The sequence below is a fragment of the Elgaria multicarinata genome, chromosome 4 (genome assembly GCF_023053635.1).
Source record: "Elgaria multicarinata webbii isolate HBS135686 ecotype San Diego chromosome 4, rElgMul1.1.pri, whole genome shotgun sequence".
In the NCBI taxonomy this organism is placed as follows: domain Eukaryota; kingdom Metazoa; phylum Chordata; class Lepidosauria; order Squamata; family Anguidae; genus Elgaria; species Elgaria multicarinata.
This window is the reverse complement of record NC_086174.1, coordinates 32,767,487-32,789,687: the sequence shown is the minus strand read 5'-3', so window position 1 is coordinate 32,789,687 and position 22,201 is coordinate 32,767,487. Positions and strand designations below refer to the sequence as shown.

Genomic DNA, 22,201 nt, shown 5'->3' with positions numbered 1-22,201 from the left:
AAAAAAAATTAAAAAAGCCCTTCAAAACAATTGTTTTATTAATAAGCTGACTTAAATAGATTAAGCCTCATATGATTAATCAACTAAGAATTCTTTAATCTGATGACAGCCCTGCTTCCTAAATATGTAAATAAATTAGAAGTTGTTATCCCAAGGTAACTGGCTTATATTCTCTTAGATATCATTATTTTGCTTCTACCTGCAGGGCAGTGTTACACTGAAGTACTCATTAATGAGACCTGCTCACTGAATTGGAAGCCAAAGGTGTGTGTGGATGTGTGCGTTCCTTTATAGGTATATATAATTACTATACTAGACAAATTATGGGGGGGGGGAATAAGTTGAGAATATTACCTATATGGTTTGATAATCTTCTGTCCGTAGCGTAAAGCACCCTCCCAGTCTTGCATGTACAGACAGACGCCCATGGACTGATACATCATATGCAACATGTAAACATTACTCTCTGCAAACACAGAGCCCATCTTGTCCAGGCTAAGCTCACAAATCTCTAGCAGTTCACTTGGGGGTAAGCCAAGAGTCAAGGAATATATTAAATGGGAGGAAATATCCAGTTGTGACCCCAGGTTACACACCTGTTCCTTAAAAACAGAATTGCCCTAACTGAAAACTGCACAAAAACATAACAGCCCTGCTCTGCGGTTTGTTCCCATTATCTGGAGATTCAAAGGTATACTGTCTCAGAACACGCAGATGCTACTAGCCATGACCTTCTTTGGGGGCTCAAAGGAATTGGGCTTTTGTGGTTCTGGTCCTATTTTGAGGGTCAGGTTCGGCACGTCAACAGCAGTTGGAATATTGCTCTAACCTCCTGGCCTTTGGCCTGTGACTCCATATTGTCCCCCCAAAGCTGTTTAAAATCTACATGAAACTGCTGGGCGAAGCTGCCTGGAGATTTGGGCTGCTCCTAACATGGAGCTCACTCTCCCATTGTCATCTGCTCCCACAGAGATGGAGAAGATTCTGAATAGGGAGGGAACGATCAGTCTATCTCCAGCCCAGGTCATTTTTGCATGAGTTCGTGTATAAGGCTATTCCTTCCCACAGCAATCTGCAAGTATTTTTTTTAAACCATATGGACATAAGCATTTAAATACAAACATAATTTTTGTACACATTTTATCCCCAAATATATGTTTTTGGGAGGCAGTTTGGTATGTTTTTCGAGCCAAGAACTACACTGCAAAAATTGGGAAAACAAAGGATAACTGTATTCGATCTGTAGATTAGTTCAAGAGTGTGATTCAGTTTGATTTACTTAAGAATGGGGACCGAATGAAATCCTCAAGCATCCTGAGCCAGTGTCTGGGATCAATGATGGACTGAACGTAAGCAAACAAGATGAAATGTAATCCAGACAAGGTACAGTTGGTTGGGGATTCCATTGATCTGGGTGTAGGTGCTCAGCCTGTTCTGGATGGGGCTTCCCTTCCCTTGAGGATTGGGACTGATCCTAGATCAGTCCCCATTACTCCTGGATGCCCATGTAATGGCAGTGGCCAGAAGCACTTCTTAGCCATTTCAGCCGGTGCACCTGTTGCATCTCTACCGGTAATTCATGCCCTTCTTATGTCCAGGCTGTATTACTGCAATGCTTTTACGTGGGGCTGCATTGGAAAAGTGCTTGGATGTTTCAAGTATGTTCTTCAGAACATAGCTGCCAGACTGCTGTCCGGTACAAGGCGTTCTCAATGCCGCTTCGGTTGCATTGGCTCCCAATTTGCATCCTGACTCAATTCAAAGTGCCATCCATAACCTTCAAGGGCCTAAATAGCATGGGTTTAGGATTGCTTCCTTCCATATGAACTTACTCAGGTGCTCCACTGATCTACTGAGGCCTTGCTGATTGTCTGCCACCTGAAATTCAGTGGGTAAAGGCACACGACAAATCCCTTTCCACAGCTGTGCTTATTAAATTTTATTCGCTGCTTCTGTACATTCTTTTGGCTAACCCTTTTAAATGGATGGTTTTAAAAATGTTGTATTGTAAGCCACCTTGAGGGCCTTGGATGAAAAGGGAGGATATAAATGTCCATTTATAAATACATGAAATAAATGATCGCGAAATAGACCTTCCATGTTCAGAAGCATATACCTCCAACAGTATGCTAGAGAGATAATGGAGAAGGGGTGATGCTTTGGGGCCCTTTGTGTGGACTTCCCAGAGGCATCTGATTGGCTAGTCTTGGAAACTGAATGCAGCACTAGGTGGGCCCTTGGCCTGACCCACCAGGGCTCCTCTTACGTTTCAAAACTCAAAACATTTGAAATAGTCAGTGCCAACCTCATTTGCAGCTGCATTACTTGTTTCTCAACACCATTCTAAAATTATAATGTTGACCTATTTGAGTCTTACTGCTAATCATTTCAAGAGCAAAGACTACTTATGGGCCATGAGAAACAGTCGATATTTTGGGAGCTCGATCTGTGAGTGATAGAAGTAATTTTCGAAAGTGTTTAAGGAACGCCTTAGAGAGAAGGAGCAGGACTGCATGCTGGCCCCGTTCCCGGGAGCTTTTCCTTCCAGCTCCATCCTCAACATTCCTACATTCAGTGGAAAGGTCTGAAGGGCGATTCTTGCTAGACCCGCTTAGAACCCTTCCTGCCATGGGGAAATGTGATGGTGCAGGTTATTCTTGATCACAGAGGGAATTCTAAGCAAGTTCATCTGAGCACATGGATTATCCCCCTTCAGACCTCCCACTCGATGCAGGACAATTTAGGGCAGAGACAAATGCATGTGGGGATATTACAGGTGGGATGTTTCCCCTCCGTACGTTCATCTCAAACGACTAAATAGGACTAAAACGAATGATGAAATCCAAGACTGTTCTAGAAAATGTCTCCTTTTGGGCCTGAAGGGACTGTTTATTCCTTGTTAGTCTTTTGAGCTTGGGTCATGTAGTAACTATTCAGAGCATTTATAATATTAAAGTCCCACTGAACACAGATTTTTAAAGAAAGGCTTAAACCAGTAGGGCTCATTTCATTATTAAAAAGCTTTGTCACCTCATCTTGCTATCTTGAATTATCAGCCCCAAAATGTTTACTTACTGAAGCACATGCAAATCATTTTCTGCTTTGTTTTTCCCCAACCCCACTATCCAGACACAAACACCATATTTAGCTCTAAATAAATAAATAAATAAATAAAAATAGAGTAAAAAATACTTCTTGGGGCGGGGGAGGAGAAACCCCAGCCTTGAGAAACAAAACATGATGGGGAGAAATTAATAAAAGAGAGCTGAAAACTGTGCTCTTTACGCTTTTGGAGTTTCAGTTTTGGACATGCCTCAACTAAATGAGGCTGCTAAATAGCTTCTGAAGTTCAGCTTTACAGAGAGAGGGGGGGGAGAGGGAGAGGGAGGGAGGAAAGAGAACACCAAAGGATATATTTGTAGTGTTTGGCTCTCCTGAACTCCTCAATCACATTTCTGGCATATTTGATCATATCTCGCACCGCTTCGGCTGATGGAGGCTCATTCATCTTGCGGATTTCCAGTTTATCTTTGTCCTGAGGGAAGAGTTACAAGAGCGTTACAAGGCCCACTCCAACCTGAAGACAAAAAGCAGATCCACAAAGAACCTGACGGTGGCTCAAAGAAATAAAACAGAGGCCTTTGTTTGAGGCATAAACATTTAGAGAAGCATTTCCCAACCTGGTCTTCTCCAACACATCTGGAGAACATTGTGAGAGGAATAAAACTTTAAAATTAAAACTTAAATAAATTCTTCTCCGAGGCTTTGACTAGAAGAGGAAAGGACAGTCTACCAGGGGTGGCTTATTGGGAGCATAGAGCTCTAGCAACTAGACTGGCTTCCTATTGCCTTCCACAGACTGTTCAAATGGTAGTTTTGACTCATAAAACTCAAATGTCTTGGGACGTTTATGCTACCCTACATCGTTCAGGTTATTCCCTTGACTATTTTACCCAGAACTGTGTCCCACTTTTGCCACTGGCAGTGGGAGATGGGCATGGGAGCAATGCTGTAAGATGACTTCCTTCTCCAGAACAAGAGATGAGCACTACAGCAAAAGCAGAATAAGGCGGCAGCCCGGGAATATGAGGTGAGATGAGATTTCATCCTGGATTCAAATCTTATCTCAGCCATAGCCCTTGAATAAGTCATTCTCTGAGACTCAGTTGCACAGATGGGAATTGGAAATAGGAGGTCTGTTTTGAGGCATCAGATATTACGAGTACTATAAAAAAATAGATAATAAATGATGGTGAAGAGGATGACAATGAGATAAGAAAAGTATTGCTTCTTTGCAGTCAAACTATCAGTGCAAACAATAAAGCGTGTGACTAGGCTATTACATGTAATTACCTTTTCTTTAGTAATGCACTCTCTACAATCACAGTCAAAGAAATAGGAATCTCTTAATCGATCATTCCTATCTTCTGTGGGATACAACAGGTCAATGTAGCTGGTAAAAATCTAGAGAGGAAAGATTTATCATTTTATTACAGCACATAGATCTTGAAACATTCCACCTTATACATAGACATGCACTTATCTAAGCATATGGAACAACTAAGCAATGGCTGTGTTGCATTTAATGACGACAAGCCAAACATTCTGTCTTAATAAACCATATGAATGAATGACATGCTTGTGTTCATGGCTCATTTGCTCCTCTCTTCACACATGCAGGTAAACAAACCAGGAACTGTATAGTTTAGTGAGACGTCCAAAACCAGGATTATGGTTTATTGCACCCAAACAAGCCAGGATTTGTAAGCCAGCTTTAAATCAAGGTTTGATGTTGGCTTACAAATCCTGGTTTATTTGGCTGTAATAAACATAACCCCAAGTTTGAACATCACTCTAAACTAGCTCTGCCTGGTTTGTCTCCCCGCGTGTGCAAACGGGCACAATGTGCTTTCTAACCCAGACTTTTTTGGCTTATCGTTGCATACAAACGCAGCTGATGTATCAATACATGTCTGAGATGCCCACATATAAGTAGTTGCATTATTCCACCCAGGGCCAAATGTGCACAAACCAGATGTAGTTACTTGTTGACGAGACAAAAGTTACTGTTACACATCCCTCAAAGGAACTCAAAGCATTACCATGGTGTAGCAGGTTTCAGGTCTAAGCCCCAGAGAGAGATGGCACAAATTAAGCTCCTTTGTGACTGATTCAAGCCACGGGGGATTAGTAGGCTAAAGCCCAGGATTATATATGCCTGTCTCCTCCCTGCTATAGTGGGTGAGCCCCCCTCACCCCTGGTCAGGGGAACGGAGTGTACAGACCCCACCCTCAGGGGGTCATAAGCCTATAGGCTCTGCCTAGGAATGTCAAACTAAGGGCTATTCCTATCCATGCAAAGCTGGGTCCATTCACTAGTATAATATACTTTTTGGGCCGAGCTGTTACGTTGCAGTTTAGTTGTTCAGTCTTATAAAATAATATTTTTATTAATAAATATTATGGCAAAGGTTTTGAATTTTGTTAGACGTCTAAATACCAACTGAATAGAAACAGACACATTCATTTCAAGATCACTGTAGCTGTATTATTTCACCAAGCAAGTATCTTGTCTGAAACACACACATACACACAGCCCCAAAATATACATAAAAAACATTTCTTTGTTCATTTTCTCCTCAGTATAAAACATGATGGCACGTTCCAATGCTTAGACGAGTTGTTGTTATCATTGACCCTGATTCAGGTGACAAGCGAAGCAATGGTGGTTAAGCATTTTGAGCACGTGATGTAAATCAGGATTTAGCTAAACATTATAGCTTAGCATGTCATGTGAACCATGGCTTAACGTGTCATGTGAACCATTCCTAACCATGTTGGCTACGTAACCACGGTTTAAACATGCTCACTAACCATTTGCTGCAAAAAGGTTACTGGCCTCACCGTGGCTTAGCGTGTTGTTTTAACAGGCCCATTAACTTATAAAGTGCCTAAAATGGTCTAAGCACTGTACAGCTATTAAAGGACAAGACAGGCTTCACGATCTAAAAGTCACGAGCCAGAAGGAAACCGGCAACCGAGGGGAACTCTCATTTAAAATTTCTCATCTAAAATAAAATAACTGTTTTTAAAAGGCTAGAAGGAAAGCCAAAGGTGTACGTATTCCACCAGCACCGCAAGTTTTTCACTTAGTCTGCTCCCGTTTTTATGTCCTTCACCTTCTCTCAACATGCCCAAGGCAACCTGGTGTGGGTTAGCAGTTGCTTATTTTTATTCTACGATGAGTGCATCTCAATTGTTTTTCTCCAGGCACAAAATATGGGAGCCAAACAAACACACTTGCACACGCACACACATATAACACCCAGTTGGAAATTTTGACAGGCTTCTCATGTAATAACCATGTTAAACCAGAAGGTGGAGGCACAGGCCACGCCACTGAAGATACATGTGTTGCACAGGTTGAATGACAAAGAGCCCTTTCTAGGAGCCTTAATCATAGCCTCTTGTTTAGAAACATTCTACCAACTCCTTTATGAGCCTTTTGAGTTGCCCTGTATTTTTAATTTATTTACACAACAAATACAAAAGAACAAGTCTAAGGCATTCAAGGGGAACATCATCATCTTCATAAATAACCCCAAAGCAAATCTGGAATGCCATAGAGGTAGCTGATGCCATCGGAAAAGGATAGTGAAAGGGTGGCGGCGGGACGTGAAGACACTCCGTTCTCCATCATGGGAAGAGAGGAGGACCTGTGCATGGCTGTTGGAAGCTGGGTGGGTGTGTTGTGCCTCTCCATCAGCCTCTTGTGGGAGTGAGCTGTGCACAGAGAACTGCTTCCACTTGTGTTCTGCCCCTGCTAGATCTGGGCCACAAAATAGATCTGCCAATATATTAAGCAAAACTAGCAGAATTCATGTGGGGGGGTCTGCAACCTCGCAAGCGCAAAGCAGCCATGGCTGTGAGAGCTGCTAGAGATGAAAGGGTCATGCATGTCTGTCATTTGCATCATTTATTGATATGCCTGTCATACAATCATAGAACAGCAGAGTTGGAAGGGGCCTACAAGGCCATCGAATCCAACCACCTGCTCAATGCAGGAATCCACCCTGAAGCATCCCTAGGTAACTGGTTCCATTGTTGTACTGCTCTAACAGGAAGTTTTTCCTGATGTCCAGCTGGAATCTGGCTTCCTGTAACTTGAGCCCATTATTCCATGTCCTGCACTCTGGGATGGAGAAGAGATCCTGGCCCTCCTTTAAGTATTTGAAGAATGCTATCATGTCTCCCCTCAATCTCCTCTTCTCCAGGCTAAACATGACCAGTTCTTTCAGTCTCTCCTCAAAGGGCTTTGATTCCAGACCACTGATCATCCTGGTTGCCCTCTTCTGAACACGCTCCAGCTTGTCTGCATCCTTCTTGAAGTGTGATGCCCAGAACTGGATGCAATACTCAAGATGAGGCCTAACCAGGGCCGAATAGAGAGGAACCAGTACCTCACGCGATTTGGAAGCTTTACTTCTATTTATGCAGCCCAAAATAGCATTTGCCTTTCTTGCAGCCACATCACACTGTTGACTCATATTCAGCTTGTGATCTACAACAATTCCAAGATCCTTTTCGTTTGCAGTATTGCTGAGCCAAGTATCTCCCATCTTGTAACTGTGCATTTGGTTTCTATTTCCTAGATGTAGAACTTGACATTTATCCCTGTTAAATTTCACTTGTTCCTGCAGGCACGCGAAGCAACATAAAGCCATTGGAAAAGCATAAAAGAGTCCGGCGAGAATCCAAAGCTCCTGACTACAGCCATGGGCCTCCCAAGTTGGCCCAGTGATGTCTTAAGGCAACCGAGTCTTGTTTCACCCCTGCAATTCTACATTTCAACCAGCCTTCCCCAACTTGCTGCCTGTCGGCTTCGTTGGACTGAAACTCCCAGCATTCCCGTTCCAATCCAACAAAGACCGATGTAAACTAGTCCAACCAAGACTGATGTAAATGTTCCAAGGCTGGGAAAGACTGAGGTAAACTTTGGTCCAGGGTAATTTACTAGGAATAAGACAGATGCATGTTAGGGAGTATCTGCAGATAACTCTTCACACTATATGGGAACAGAAGAAAACTACTCTAGAGCCATTCAGGTCAGGCTATAAAATAGGCCAGGCTGACCTGCCATACACCAGCTTGCCCCTCAGACTAAAGATGGGTTCTTCAAACTTGGATCAAAGGGAGAAATTATCCACTCCTCTTCAGCAGCTCTGCCACTAAAAGCAAGCAACTTTATGTTGAGTCCCTGCTATCCCCTGCTGCCAACAGCAGCAGCCAATAAGATAGAGGAGTGGGTAGGAAGAAACATGGTTAAGTCGGCCCAAAATTTGTGAAAAGAGGTGAGGGAGCAATTAACACAGGGCTGCCATTTTGTGCAGCAGCCCTGTGTCACTTGCAGTGTGTAGTTCTGTCCTAGGAGAAAAAAATCCTAGTATAAGCTGATCTGTCTTTGAAAGAGGTTTTAATTGATTGGTGCGGTTTATTTCTTTCACGGTTCTGCCTTTTTAATTGCTTTGATAATGTATTTTATTGTATGCTTGAATTCAGATTTTGTTTAGTCTGGATGTTATTGTTCACTGCATTGAATGCCATTTTGGGGTGGAAAGAAGGGATAGAAATTAATTGATTAATTAAATAAATAAATTTACTCCAGTCAGCCAAAACTAGGCTGACAACTGTTACCCAGAGGACCTTCTCTTCTGCCACTCACAGACTGTGGAATGGCTTGCTGGGAGAGATTCGTCAACTTAATAGTCTTTCGGAGTTGAAGAAAGCCATAAAGACTGATCTCTTCCGGCAGGCCTACCCAGATGAATTTTAAGATGTCCAATTGTTATTTTAATATTGTATCAGTTTTATATGTTTTTAATCAGTTTTATGCATTTTGTGGTATTTTTTGTATTTAATGTTGTTCCCTGCCTCGATCCAGAGGGAGGCAGGGAAGAAATAAATAAAATTATTGTTATTATTATTATTTGCTTTCTACACTTTAAAATCAACGTCCTTTAACTGTAGTTTAAAATTAAGGGGGCGGGAGGGAGACTGAAATGTGGTGTGAGGGAAAAGAGTAGAGGTGGGCTGGAAGCCATGCGGGCACACAGTATTTGGACATTCACTAAGTGCTGTATTCATTCAAAATGCCAGCTGTTTTGAGCACATATCCGTTGCATATATAGTTACCTCATCTCCAGCTTCTATCTCCTGAACAGCTCTGACTTCCGCCACTGTCCCTTTGTAGGTAACGATCACGTTGGGACAACAACTGTGGTTCATAAGCGCCACACTGATAAAAACAGAAGGGCATTTGTTGTTCCGTGAGCAGCAACAGTAAAAGCACAAGCAAAGAAAAAACGCCTACCAGCTACAAGCCTTGCTTCAATGGACAGCACTTAAACGTTTCTTTATGAAATATGGCACATTGTTGTATGGGGATTACCAAGATCAAGACAAACTTGCTGGGGCTTGAACATGCCTCTGATTTGTCGAGATGTTCTGAGGTATTTTTCCACATTGGAAAAAGCAGCAGGGCGGGGAAGAGAAATAAGATCATGGCTGTGCTCAGACAACACGATAGTCAATGGTGGGGTAATAACTTGTCAGTTATTTATCTAGGGGGTACGCCCCCCCCACAACATGATAATAATCATAGAATCATAGAATAGTAGAATTGGAAGGAAGGGGCCTGTAAGGCCATCGAGTTCACCCCCCCCCCCTATCAATGCAGAAATCTACCTTAAAGCATCCCTGACAGATAGTTGTCCAGCTGCCTCTTAAATGCCTCTAGTGTGGGAGAGCCCACGACCTCCCTAGGTAACTGGTTCCATTGTCGTACTGCTCTAACAGTCAGGACGTTTTTCCTGATGTCCAGCTGGAATCTGCGTTCTTGTAACTTGAGCCTGTTATTCCATGTCCTGTACTCTGGGATGATTGAGAAGAGATCCTGGCCCTCCTCTGTGTGACAACCTTTCAATTATTTGAAGAGTGCTATCACCTCTCCCCTCAATCTCCTCTTCTCCAGGCTATACATGCCCAGTTCTTTCAGTCTCTCCTCATAGGGCTTTGTTTCCAGACCACTGATCATCCTCATTGCCCTCCTCTGAACACGCTCCAGCTTGTCTGCATCCTTCTTGATGTGTGGTGCCCAGAACTGGATGCAATACTTTAGATGAGGCCTAACCAGGGCCGTAGTGTGGATTAGGATCAGCATTGACTTGATTATTAGTCCACACTGAGTTGATTCATTCATCCCCTGGCTTCTCTCCCCCGTTCAGTGCCCCCACTAGTATCCCATCAGCCATTGCTACCAAAAATCTATCCTGCTGGCTGGACTAGAGCAACAGCCATTGCTTTGACCGCTCTTGCCTTGCAACTCTGTGGCTGACAAAATAACCAACACTGGCTGAGGAAATAACCAACGGTGCCTTCCACATGACACGAAAACCTACGGTGGTTCGAATAGCCAACTCTGCACAGTGTTGGTTATTTCGGCCCAATAACCAACTGTTGGTTAAAGAACTCCCTGCCCACAACACAATAACCCACGCTGGGCTGTCAACTATTTAAACCACCATGGGTTATTGTGTTGTCTGAACCCAGTCAATAAATCCTCTCAGCTCGTAGAGGTTCCAGAAACTGGAGCACACAAAGCTGCCACAGTTAAGCACTTTTGGGAACAATGCTATGCACGTTTAGACAGAGGAAAGACCTACAAACATAGCAGGCTGGGGAATGCTGGGAATTGTGGGACCTTTTCCTGTCTAAACATCCATAGCATTGCGCCCTGAAAATCCCAATTAGCACAATGGAACATTGGAGTTATCCCCACACTTAACAGCAGCGGAAGCCAAGGGGATTGCAGTGTGCTTGGCTTTGGCTGGATTGTACCCTGAAGATGCCACCCTAGAAGAGGCATTTCAAATGGGGAGGAAACTCTTGCAAAAGCTGGAAAACCACCAAATACTTCGTGGCCAGGGAAAAGGGTATGTGGTCATCTGGGGAACTCCGGAGGGACAGATTTGAGATTCTGCACCCCTGGCCTATGGTAACGAGGGGGGAGTTAACCCAATAAATGTCAGTTTTCAGTTAAAGACTTTAAAGGAACCTGCTCCGCTTTTCCAATGGTTTAACGAATTGACATTATTTTTTTCAAAATCCTTGTCTCCAGCTTCTGGATTCTTCTAATGCTGGAGACATGGGGCAATATCCAACAGTGTCCTCCCACGAGCGGCCAGCCCTGCTGATTCCATTGTGTACGGAGCACCCACCGCTTGTGCAACGGAGGTTTAGCGCTTTCGGGAGCAACCAGAAATGAGAGGAAATGCTCATTTCCGGGATGAGGCAGTTCCGCGAAGCTCACATAAGCAAGCGGAGGTGGGCCCCGCTCTCAGACAGGCAGCACTGGATACCGTCCATGGATTCGGAAAGAAGGTCCTTAAACGTGCTCGCTAACTATTTGCTGCAAAAGGGTTAGCGGCCTAACCATGGCTTAGCATGTTGTCTGAACAGGTCCACTACCAGTGAGAGTGGTCAATGTTGGGCTAAATGGACCTCGCATAAGGCAGCTTCCTCTATTGCAGCCTTCCTCAACCTGGAGCGCTCCAGATGTGTTGGACTGCACCTCCCAGAATGCCCCAGCCAGCAGGCTGGGGCATTCTGGGAGTTGTAGTCCAACACATCTGGAGCGCCCCAGGTTGAGGAAGGCTGCTCTACTGCATTAATCATACCTAATCCATTGGGAAGGGGGAAAGCTAGTAGCTCAGGGCTAGGAAGACAATGGTTTGCCCAAATTTGCAAATAAGCCATTTTAACTTTGGAAATAAGCAATTACTTTTTGTCAGTAGAAGCTGGTGGCTCCTAGGTCAGGGGGCAGTGAATCCGCTCTGAGTTTCAGTCAGAACCAGTCAGATCTCTAAAGGAGCTCTCCTAGGTTCCACCAGCCCCCACTGTTGTTTGTACATTGTTTTTTTTTTTTGGAAATACATCAGAGAAATTATTTGTTTGGGGGAGGGGGGAACGCTCTATCCAAAATGCTTACTCAGGAAATACTGCTGACCCCAAGTGCGAAAGTTCTTCATCTTCAATTGTGAAGCCGTTGCAGTTAACCTGCGAGAAAGGGAAAGAGGGCTAAAAACACAATCCCCTGGATTGTTGAGCATTGCATGGTAAGTGACCCTACTCATCTGTGCCATACTGATTAATCTGATTAGAACTCTGCTTCTTCTTAATCAAGTCTTGCTGGTGAGCTACTAGCTTTACAAGAAGGGAGGTCAGAGTTTATTTGCAATCTAATTTTGTAGAGAAAGATTAAGAAGCAGGCAGCTGAGCTGAGCCACGGCAAACAATCTTCACATCCAGAATGCTGGTGGGAGGGGTGTGTGTCTGTGAGAAAGGCAGTTGTATAGAACATTCTTGTAGAGTGGAGATTTTTTTAAAAAAAAAAACCTAAGACACAGAGTTGGAATAATGATAAAGCTGGGAAAGGACGCAGCTCAATTTCAGTAAATATTTCCTGCAAGATTTATACTATGAACACTGGCATTGCTATAGAATTAATGAGAAAGGAAATCATCCCCGATTAGCCTAGGGGGCAGGAACTTGGCTATATTCAATGGGGGGCAATAAAATAAAAAATCCACTTGTCATATTCACACTTCATATTGTTGAGTGTACAATTAAAAACATGGGGTTGTAACCTGTGCTAGTCCTACTTAGAGCATACCCACTGAAAAGACTGGGGCTTACGTTAGACTAACATTGGCTTCAACCTACTGGATACAAGACATAATGTGCGACAAGCACTACTGTGATTGCCAAGGTGGTTTCTACTTCCAGAACCACTAGAATGCTTCCAACAGAGGATTTGTGGGGGGGGGGGGCAACACGCACACCAGTTCTGTGCATGTAACACCCATGAACCATCTGGAAACAAAGCCGCTCGCTAGAACCCCAGCCAAACAAACCAATTTTTTATTCTTACTTGACCGAAAAGGACGACAAGAGCTGCATTGTCGGGGTATTCTATGTGCTTTGAATAAAAGTGATGGAGAGCAGAGATGTCGTTCTGAATCAGCTCCTTCTTTTCATTGTCGAGCTTATCGAGATCTGCAAAGGAAAAGAAATCCCGTTTTCCCCCCCATTCAAGGACCACTTTGCTTGTTAACTACAGTGAAGTCAACTTCAAGATAGGAGGCCCTCTAAGGAAGAAAATCAGGCACGAGTACTCTTATTTGACCTGCAGTGGGTGTCAAGTCTTGTGAAAATGAATGCTAGCAGGCATCTAACAAAGAGCAGATTTCTTTCTGCTCATCTGGGAAATTTTGCCCTTAAGATGGGCTACAGCATTCGCATCTAAAACACATTAGCTGGTCTTTTAACAAATTTGTCAATAAGCTATTGTTGTTTTCAAATAGATACCATCAACATTATAACATTAAGCGAGTGAATTTTGTTCACCAAGGGCAAGATGCAACCCTATACTCACAAGGAAACCAGATATTAAAATTGCTCCAAAGTTCACTATTTCCTTTAGGTGCCACCTGCTTTTCAAGGAGTGTGGTGCTTGTCCTCCAGGAATCATTACAGGAAGTTCCATATCTCGGCTTATTCAAAAATGGCTCCATACTATGGGCTTGCAAGAGAAGGGATGGATTGTCCATGGATTGTTTCACCAAGCTACAGGGGCAACAGCGGTCAAAAAACCCGGCTGCTTTACATGCCAGTATTACAGTGATGCAAAGGCGTTTGGGATACAGGGAGGGAGCGGGCAAAGGAGGAGGGACTCAAACAACCCAAGAATTGGAAAAAAACAACAACCTGCACTTTGCACAATCATCTGGCATGCAAACCATGGGTAAAGCTTCGGCTATTGGGCGGTATAAAAATGTAATAAACAAATAAATAAAAATAAAAAACAAACTCTGGTTAAGGCAAAAACCCATACTCTGGGTTGTCATTACATGCGAACCAAGTCTATATTTAACTGTAATGTTCTGGGTTTCTTAAATATCGTAGGAAGCAGAGATAATACTGATTCAATCCCTTGCATTGCTTTAACCAGAGCCATTTGTAATTTTTTTAAAAAAAAATCACACAAAACACCTAGATTTCAAATGTCCCAGGAATGACCAATAGTAAACCAGCTTTCTCTGTGCACTAGCCAAGAACAATCACAAACAACAACAAACCTTCACAAATTACTAAAAGAAGAGACTCCAGGGCTCGATAGTAAAAGAAAAAGAGGTTAATTACACTATGGAAACAGGGATCTAGACAGCTTATAACTGTTTTATAGCATGTCTCCAAAGTAATTTTTCTTTAAGTAATTCAACTTCGCCCATACTCAGTTGCTTAATTTATGTACAAATTAAATGGAACCTCACACTGCACAACGTGCAACAATAAATGCCATTGCTAAATTGAGGGAAATATATAATAATTGCATATACATTTCTGGGTATTTTAGAGTAGGGATGTCCTGGATTCAGTCTTCTGTGGCCTACTTCTTTCTTTACATGAAATAAACATAGAGCATCTGTAGTACACTCTATGCTCAGGATCTCTTGACATGAATGATCCGGGCATCCACTTGCACGACGGGACTTACCCTTCCTTGCCTTCCTTCTGCACCCCCTGAGCCATTCCAGAGCTGCCCCAAAGGGCTCCCAAGCCCTCCAGAGCATATTTGGAGGTGTGTGGGGGTGACTTGCAGGGGGAAAGGAGAATCCATTTCGCCAGCACTATCCGATGGACACAGGTGGATATGACCCTCTACATTAGCTTTTCCCAGCCTGGTGCCCTCCAGATGTTTTGAACAACGACTGCCAACTCTCTTGACTATTGGCTATGCTGGCTGATAGGAGCTGATGTACAAAATACCTGGAGAGCACAAGACTGGGGAAGGTTGGGAAATGCTGGGAGTTGAAGGCATTTCCCTCAGTATAAACATGTTTAGGATTGCACCTTTACTCTTCTAAACAGTTGCTCAATTTCTAACTATGCCCTAAGTTCTCTCTCTCTCTATCTCTCTCTCTCTTTCACACCCCCCCCCCCCCCCCAAGCAATGGCCTTCTTTCCTTTCTTAATTTGCTTTTAGAGCACTCGGGATGTGGAAATCGCAAAGGACGTGTCAGATTTGACTGGCAGTGACAGATAGGCCATTCAACACCGGAGGGGGCTGCAATTAGCCCCAAAGACACTGTCACTATCAAGCAACGGCACCATCTCTGACTTCATGCCCCCTGGTAACAATGCTGGCTGTTTTAAATTTTACAACATCAGAATCCACAAAAGTCACCCTAGTTGCCAGGAAAGCTGTTTGACAGACAGAAACGACGTAATTAATGGCCCGGAATTTTAATTCGATCTTTCCCAAAGTTAAGGAAGACAATAGAACCATTGGAAAAAAACAGCAACATCTCCTGAGCTCTTCCTACTACGCACACAGTGCTGAATACAGATATCCGCCTGCTGAAGGGGCTGGGCGGAAGCCACCTTCCTCACCCCTCCTCTCTCTACCTGGCCCCAGGGCCTCCTGAAAATGCTCCCTCAAAGTTTGGGAGGTCCTACTGAGTGGAGCAGGCTGTGGCGCAGGAGGCTGAGAGGGAGGCAGGAGAACACGGAAAATTGGGCAGAGGCACTTTCTGTTCCACTCATAGAGGGGACCTTTGCCCAATTTTCTCTGTTTGCCTCTTTCCCCTCAGCCACATCATACCACACCGCAGGGCCTCCCAATCCTTGATTTCCAAGGGCTCTAGGGCTAGTGGAGATAAGATGGGGCAGGAAAGTCAGCTTCTATCTACCCCCTTTCTAAAGGGGGATATCCTACAAACCCAGAGTACACCTACCCCTCAAAAAAAGTAGCTTTTGTTCGTTTACTTATTACATTTATATCCTACTTTTTTCCTTCAAGGAACCCAAGGTGGCATTCATAATCCTCCTCCTCTCCATTTTGTCCTCACAACAACAACCCTGTGAGGTAGGTTGGGCTGACAGACTGTGACAGGTCCAAAGTCACCCAGTGAGCTTCCATGGCCGAGTGGGGACTAGAACCCAGACCTCCCGACTCCCCATCCAACACTCTAACCACTACACCACACTGGAACTGTTGAAAAGCTATTAAGCGGTTTCTAAATAGCCTGTGGAAAAGCAGTCTAGTTCCCATTGATTTCTACTTACGGGATTCAAACTCTTTGATAGAGAGGAGTTTTTCCGACTCAGTCCTTTCCGAATGTGTTTTCTGGTCAGCGTGAAAAAGAAAGTGAGGAAGGAAAGAAAGGCATTTTGAAATAATCCCCCACATATTTCATTGGCTTTTGCCTAACTGTCACTTCCAATAACCCCCTGCCCTACAAAGACTTCAGATGAGTCAATGAACGGACTCTTAAGTTTCAATCGGCTGACACTGTACACCAAATGAAGTCCCAGAACCCAGATCCAGTACCCGTATCGACATTTACACACACACACACACGGAACAAATTTTAAAAACTGTCACTTGTTTTAGCTGCAGACTCCCAGAAAGCCACTGACAGTAGCAAGCAGTAGCACGCCGGCTTTGCCTTTGAGGAAAGCGAATAATCTCAACGTTGACAGAGTTCAAAAGCAACACTCCGGCATTGGCCTAAGGCCACTTCTTTGTAAACTTGGCCATTAAATACGGGTTTGCAGGTGGCCCAACAGCTGAGGTTCAGGGACTCTGGTTTGCATATTTAGCTTTCATATGCCACGTAGGGCTCCCTCCCACTTCCCTGCAAGCTATAAAAACCCAAATTTATTCCAATGACTTTTCATCATTAAACATCTAATTTTGTTTGTGGATCACCACTAGACTGTGCTTTAATTTGATAAAAAAAAAAGAAAGGAAGGAAGGAAAGAAAGAAAGAAAGAAAGAAAGAAGCACAGGGGATCAGGCGGGCTACCATCGCAGCAGGCCTACAGAGTCCTCTCTCTCTCTCTCTCTATTTCTCTCTCTCCCCGCCTCCCCGGCATCTGGGTCACCCTTGTCACATAAGCAGTACTCCAATGTACAGATTTTCTTCAAAGGCCATTGTTTGGGGTTTGTTTTTTTATTGCAGAGGAAAGAAGTTGGAGCCCTACAGTAGCACACAATGCAGTGACCTTGAAACTTGCCAATCCCACTTGGTTTCCTTGCAAAAAAAAAAATTAAAATAATATTTTTATTTAAAAAAATCCCAGGATACGCTTCTCACCACTCCAAATGTCGCACTGCAAAAAGCCTCCAGGTCTCTTATCTACAGGGCGCTTTTACTCTCCCCACTATCTCCACTGCCCCCCTCTGCCCCCAGGAAGTGTTTTCTTGGAGTTCTCTCTGTTGCAGCCCCAGCTTTTCAGAACACCTGCGGAAGTAGCCCTAGTTACGCCCATCACTACCACCATTTAGAAAGCAGGTAAATGGAAAACAAAGACCTCAGGGACTCTTTTGGCATGCTTCTGAATGATATATTCCATTCCACTTTGGTTTTAGCTATTCTAAACTCTTCACTTTTGAGATTATTTCATTGGGTTGGATCCAGACTTAGGCCAGATCTACACCAAGCAGGATATAGCGGTATGAAAGTGGTATATAAGAGGTAGGAGCCACACTAAGCAGGATATAGTAGTACGAAAGCGGTATGAAAGCAGTATATGGCATGTGTCCATGGGCCCCAACAGTTGTCAGTGCACTTCAAGATCGCTATAAAGCAGTGATGTGGCTCCTGCCTCTTACATACTGCTTTTATACTACTTTCATAGTGCAATATACTGCTTGGTGTCGATCTGGCCCTGGTCATACTTAGAGTTGTCCCATGGAAAACAATGGGACAAAGTAGTCATGACAAATGTGTATGATTGATTTCAGTGGGTCTACTCTAAGCATGATTAAGTCTGGATCCAACCCATCGGTTGGTTGTTGTTGTTTAGCTTTGTGCGATGGCTTCAATTATGGCTTGGCACATATAACTCTGAAAGTGTCCCTGAAAGCTTGCTCTGTAGAGTAGGGTAGAACTACACATATAAAATGTCGTAATAAATAAAATATTATAAGTGGAATAATGCAATATCACCCAGCCAAAAATATATATATGCTAAACTTAGCAGGTTTATTCTTGTTGCTTTCCCCCCCCCCCCCCAAGGTTAAGAGGCAATTTTCCCCTTCTAGGGATTATTTTGTCAATTCATTATAATGTTTTTGACTTCTATTGATCTAAAGTAGGGATACATAAACAGTGAGCTATGGGCTGCATTCATCCCCACCCATCCTCCAGTTTCATCCTCTCCAATCTTCCCTTATTTTCAGTTTTAAGGACAGGATGCCACTTCTTACCTGGCAGGTGAGCCTCCCACCTGGAAATGAGAGGTTGCCACAGAAGCCATGTTTCCCAGGGAGGGGAGCATCTCACAAGTTCTTCAGCCTGGGGCCTTGGACTCTCCCTGGCCAAGCTGCTCAGAGGCACGTGTGTATGTGATGTCACATGAAAAGGAACCACTAGCCCCCAGACAACTGGACTCTGGGGGATCGAGCCACAACAACTGAAATCCCAAATCAGGGATTTACAAACATGAAAGTGAAGACTGTACAGTTCTAGTGATCCTGATCCTACGATTCACTTCCACATTCTGCAGTGCAAGCAGCTACGTAAACTGCGTATGCTAAGGAAGCAGGGCAGAAAAAGTGAGATTACCATGATGCAAAAGGCTGTGCAAGAAGCACGTTTTGGTGGAGAAATGTAATGGGCGACAGCAGGAGGCAGATTAGCCGACAGAAAGGACAGAGGCTGTTCAAGGGCATAGCGGGCCGAGGTTCCTAAGCAGATACGCTACAGCAGAATATAGGTTCATTACTAGGGCAACTGCCAATATGCACAAGCAAGACACTGAGACGTAAATGTTGGAGAAAATTGTTACTGTAGGACTGGGGGGATCTACACTACTGCTTTAAAGCGCTTTATAACAGTTTTGACAACTGTTGGGACCCAGAACACACTGCATATACAGTTTTCAAAACGTTTTCAAAGTGCTTTAAAGCGCTTTAAAAGCAGTAGTGTAGATCCCCCCTTGGTTTCTTTCCTGGCTTGTTCTTCTCCACCCTAAAACTAAAACAAAAGCAGCAATCTGACTGAAATCTTTGGATCCTGCTCACCTGTTTGGCCAGAATCCTCGCAGTGAGCCTCACCGTCTCTGAAGGATTCCAGTTCTGCCCGAACACGCACATGGCAGAACATTCCAGCTTGTGCAATGGCCAGTCTTGTTTCTGGAAGGTTAAACATGGGGGAGGGGGGAGAGAGAGAGAGAGAAACTGTGGGTTTGCATTTTGCAAATGAGAAGAGGATGCCACATGCCCCAACAAAACCTGGAGGTCAAACAAAATGTGTTTCCTTTACAATGGTAAAGGTGAGCCTTGCTAAAAGTGAACTAAACATGGAACAAACCTGAGGATACAAGATCTACTTTCTGAGGCTGGTTTTGACATGCACTGGCAAGATATGGTGACATTTAAAAGAACGACACATCTATCTTGAGGACCGGTATAGTCAGTTCCAGGTTTTGGAAGAGCTGGACAGTTGTCAAGGCTGCAGATCAAAAGCATTGCTGCCATCTTGGCTTCCACTTGGCATATGATCTGGTCAGGTCAGAGGCAGTCTCTTCTCGAACTGGTCTCTTTGTTCAGAATGTGTACCTCCCTGCAAATCCCTTGCTATAGTGCAAATGTCTCTGATGCATTCTTTCTACTCCCCTCTCTCCATCCACCAGCCTTTGTTTCCACTTCCTGATCTGCCCCTGCCCCCGAGCAGTTAAGGCCCTCCATAGGCCAAATTCTCCAAGGATAGAAACTTGTGACAAAATATTCAATGAGACCTCCAAATACCCTAGCGAAGGCAACCACAAACCTTTTGGGTCAGTGGACACATTTGAAATCCATTGGGAGTGTTTGTGGGCATTCTCACAAAATGGCTGACATGGGAGAACTGCTTGCTCATAAAATGATGGCCATAGTGCGCATGGCTGGACACGAAACACTCATTTCCCAGAAGGCAAATGGGTGAGACTAAGCGAAAAGTAGCTTTAGGAACATAAGATGCTGCCTTATATTGAGACAGACCATTGGTCCATCTAGCCTAGTACTGTCGACAATGACTGGCAGCAGCTCTTGAGGGTTTCAGGCAGGATTCTTTCCTATCTTTACCTGGAGAAGCCAGGGGTCGAACCTGGAACCTTCTGTATGCAAAGCAGGTGCTCTATCACACTGAGCCATCACACTAAGCTATGGCCCATCCCCAAGAACCTTAGGAGAAGGCAGAGGACTGAGCTTCAAAACGTAAAACCACTCTTTGGAACCCAAACAGGTACAGTTCTAGAGGGCAACGCTTCACTGTGTAGCATGCCAACCCCCCAGTTAAAAGAAATAAAATAAAAATAAAGTAAGGGATGGGGGAACCTGGCAGACACCATGAGAGGTGTCCGTGGGCACGTTAATGACAACAGGCACCACACTGGAGACCCCAGTCCTGGAGTTTTTATTCTGAATGAGAAGGAAAAACAAACAGAACTTTTTCACACCTGCAAGCTCATCCCTTACTCACATGAGCCAGGTCAGGGACCTGATACAGGGTGGGGATGTCACTCAATGGCAGAGCAAACATTTTGCATGCCAAAGATCCCAGGTTCAACCCTTGCCTCGGAACCCTGGGAAGACCACCTGCCTGGAGCCATGGACAGTCGCTCTTTTAGCCCGAAGGCCAAATTCCATTGCAGAGAAGCTCTCAGGGGCTGCAGGTCAGTGGTGGGCATGGCCAAAGGCAAAAAAGGGTGGAGCCAAAATGTAAAAACAAATACCAGCATGTTTTAGCGTGAAGCTAGGGGTGGGAAAACTCCCCCGTGAGTGTCTCTGTGAATACTTACCCTGTCACCACCGCTATCCGCCACGTGAGCCTCTTCTGAGGCTCGGCTTGCCCCAGCAAGTGCTCAGCCGCTGCCTGTCCCTTTATGCCAAAATTGTGCTCCATTCATGCCTTTACCCTTCTGCATATGGTACCTTTACGGTCACCACTGACACAGCAGGGGGAAGGCGCAATTTTGGTGCGAAGGGGCAGGCGGCTGAGCGCTCTATGGGCCTGGCAAACGCTTGAGCATGGTTTGTATTTGTACCCGAAGTGCCTGACTGGGTCAGGGGCAGATGCAGGGAGGGGGGCACTGGACTCCCAAACCTAGTCGGGCACTTGAGACTGCCCTACTTAAACATCTTGCTGCCAGTAACTAAGCCTTGGGAAAGGCATTTCATTCTTTCAAAAATGGGAGCAATCACTCCATAAAAGCCAGGAAGCCAACAAAAAATTGACGATAGGCAGTACAGTGCTAGGTGGACAATTCCCTGTCCTAATATTGTGTTAGTGGTCAGAGATAAACCCCGGGCATGATAATGTCACTGTCACTGCAACAGTACTGACAACATTAGTTATGTACAGACAAACTATGTGTGTGGAGGGAGAAATTATTTGAAGTAATGGGAATTATTAACTCCAAGCAATTTTGAGTGGAACAGAAACCCTCATGCTGGCATTTCCAAGCAACAGGTCTCTCACTTTATTTATTTTATTGATTTATTTATTACACTTATATACCGCCCCCATAGCCAGGGCTCTCTGGGCGGTTCACAGAAACCACCCAGAGAGCGGTTTCCTTTGAAATCTAACATCAAATTGAAAAGCAGCCTTAGAAAAAACAAGCTCTGGTCTGAAAATTCTTACAAGAATCAGAAATGCTAGAATCAAAAGGTGCTAAAACCTAACAGACACCATCAGAGTGATCATCACCACTGGTTGCGTGGAATAAGTGCAGTGCAAATTACACAGTGAGTAATGAGTGGTGGTCATCCAAAAATCTGAATCTCTGGAAGGTACTTCCCAGGCATCTCCACTTATATTTGCCAAATAGGCATCCATAAGAGATTAAATAAAGCTGAAAAAAATCTATTTAAATTTGACTGAAAGGGGCTTTATTTTCATCCACAACATCTGTGCATGTCTGTGTGTGTATGTCAGAAAGAGGGAGAGGGGGAGCATTAAATAAAAGGCGTTGCCGAATAATAGCTAAGATTCCTCATTAAACTGCTAACTTTTAAGTATATAAGAAGTAGGAAATAACATTGAAAATGTAACATATAGATTTGTCTTCATAGTGCCAAAAAGAGAGC

General features: G+C 44.1%; 1 protein-coding gene across 1 annotated transcript in view; it reads right to left on the bottom strand.

Annotated features, from left to right (window-relative positions):
* The window catches only part of SMYD2 (SET and MYND domain containing 2), a 46,032-nt gene that overhangs the window by 5,656 nt on the left and 18,175 nt on the right, over nt 1-22,201 (bottom strand). Inside the window, exons 3-10 of the mRNA XM_063124043.1 lie at nt 19,151-19,261; nt 16,186-16,246; nt 12,989-13,113; nt 12,047-12,114; nt 9,193-9,295; nt 4,354-4,464; nt 3,415-3,535; nt 355-529 (exon numbers count right to left, since the gene is read on the bottom strand). Of these exons, the coding sequence (XP_062980113.1) occupies nt 355-529; nt 3,415-3,535; nt 4,354-4,464; nt 9,193-9,295; nt 12,047-12,114; nt 12,989-13,113; nt 16,186-16,246; nt 19,151-19,261 (875 nt within the window). The remainder of the gene's footprint in view (nt 1-354; nt 530-3,414; nt 3,536-4,353; nt 4,465-9,192; nt 9,296-12,046; nt 12,115-12,988; nt 13,114-16,185; nt 16,247-19,150; nt 19,262-22,201) is intronic.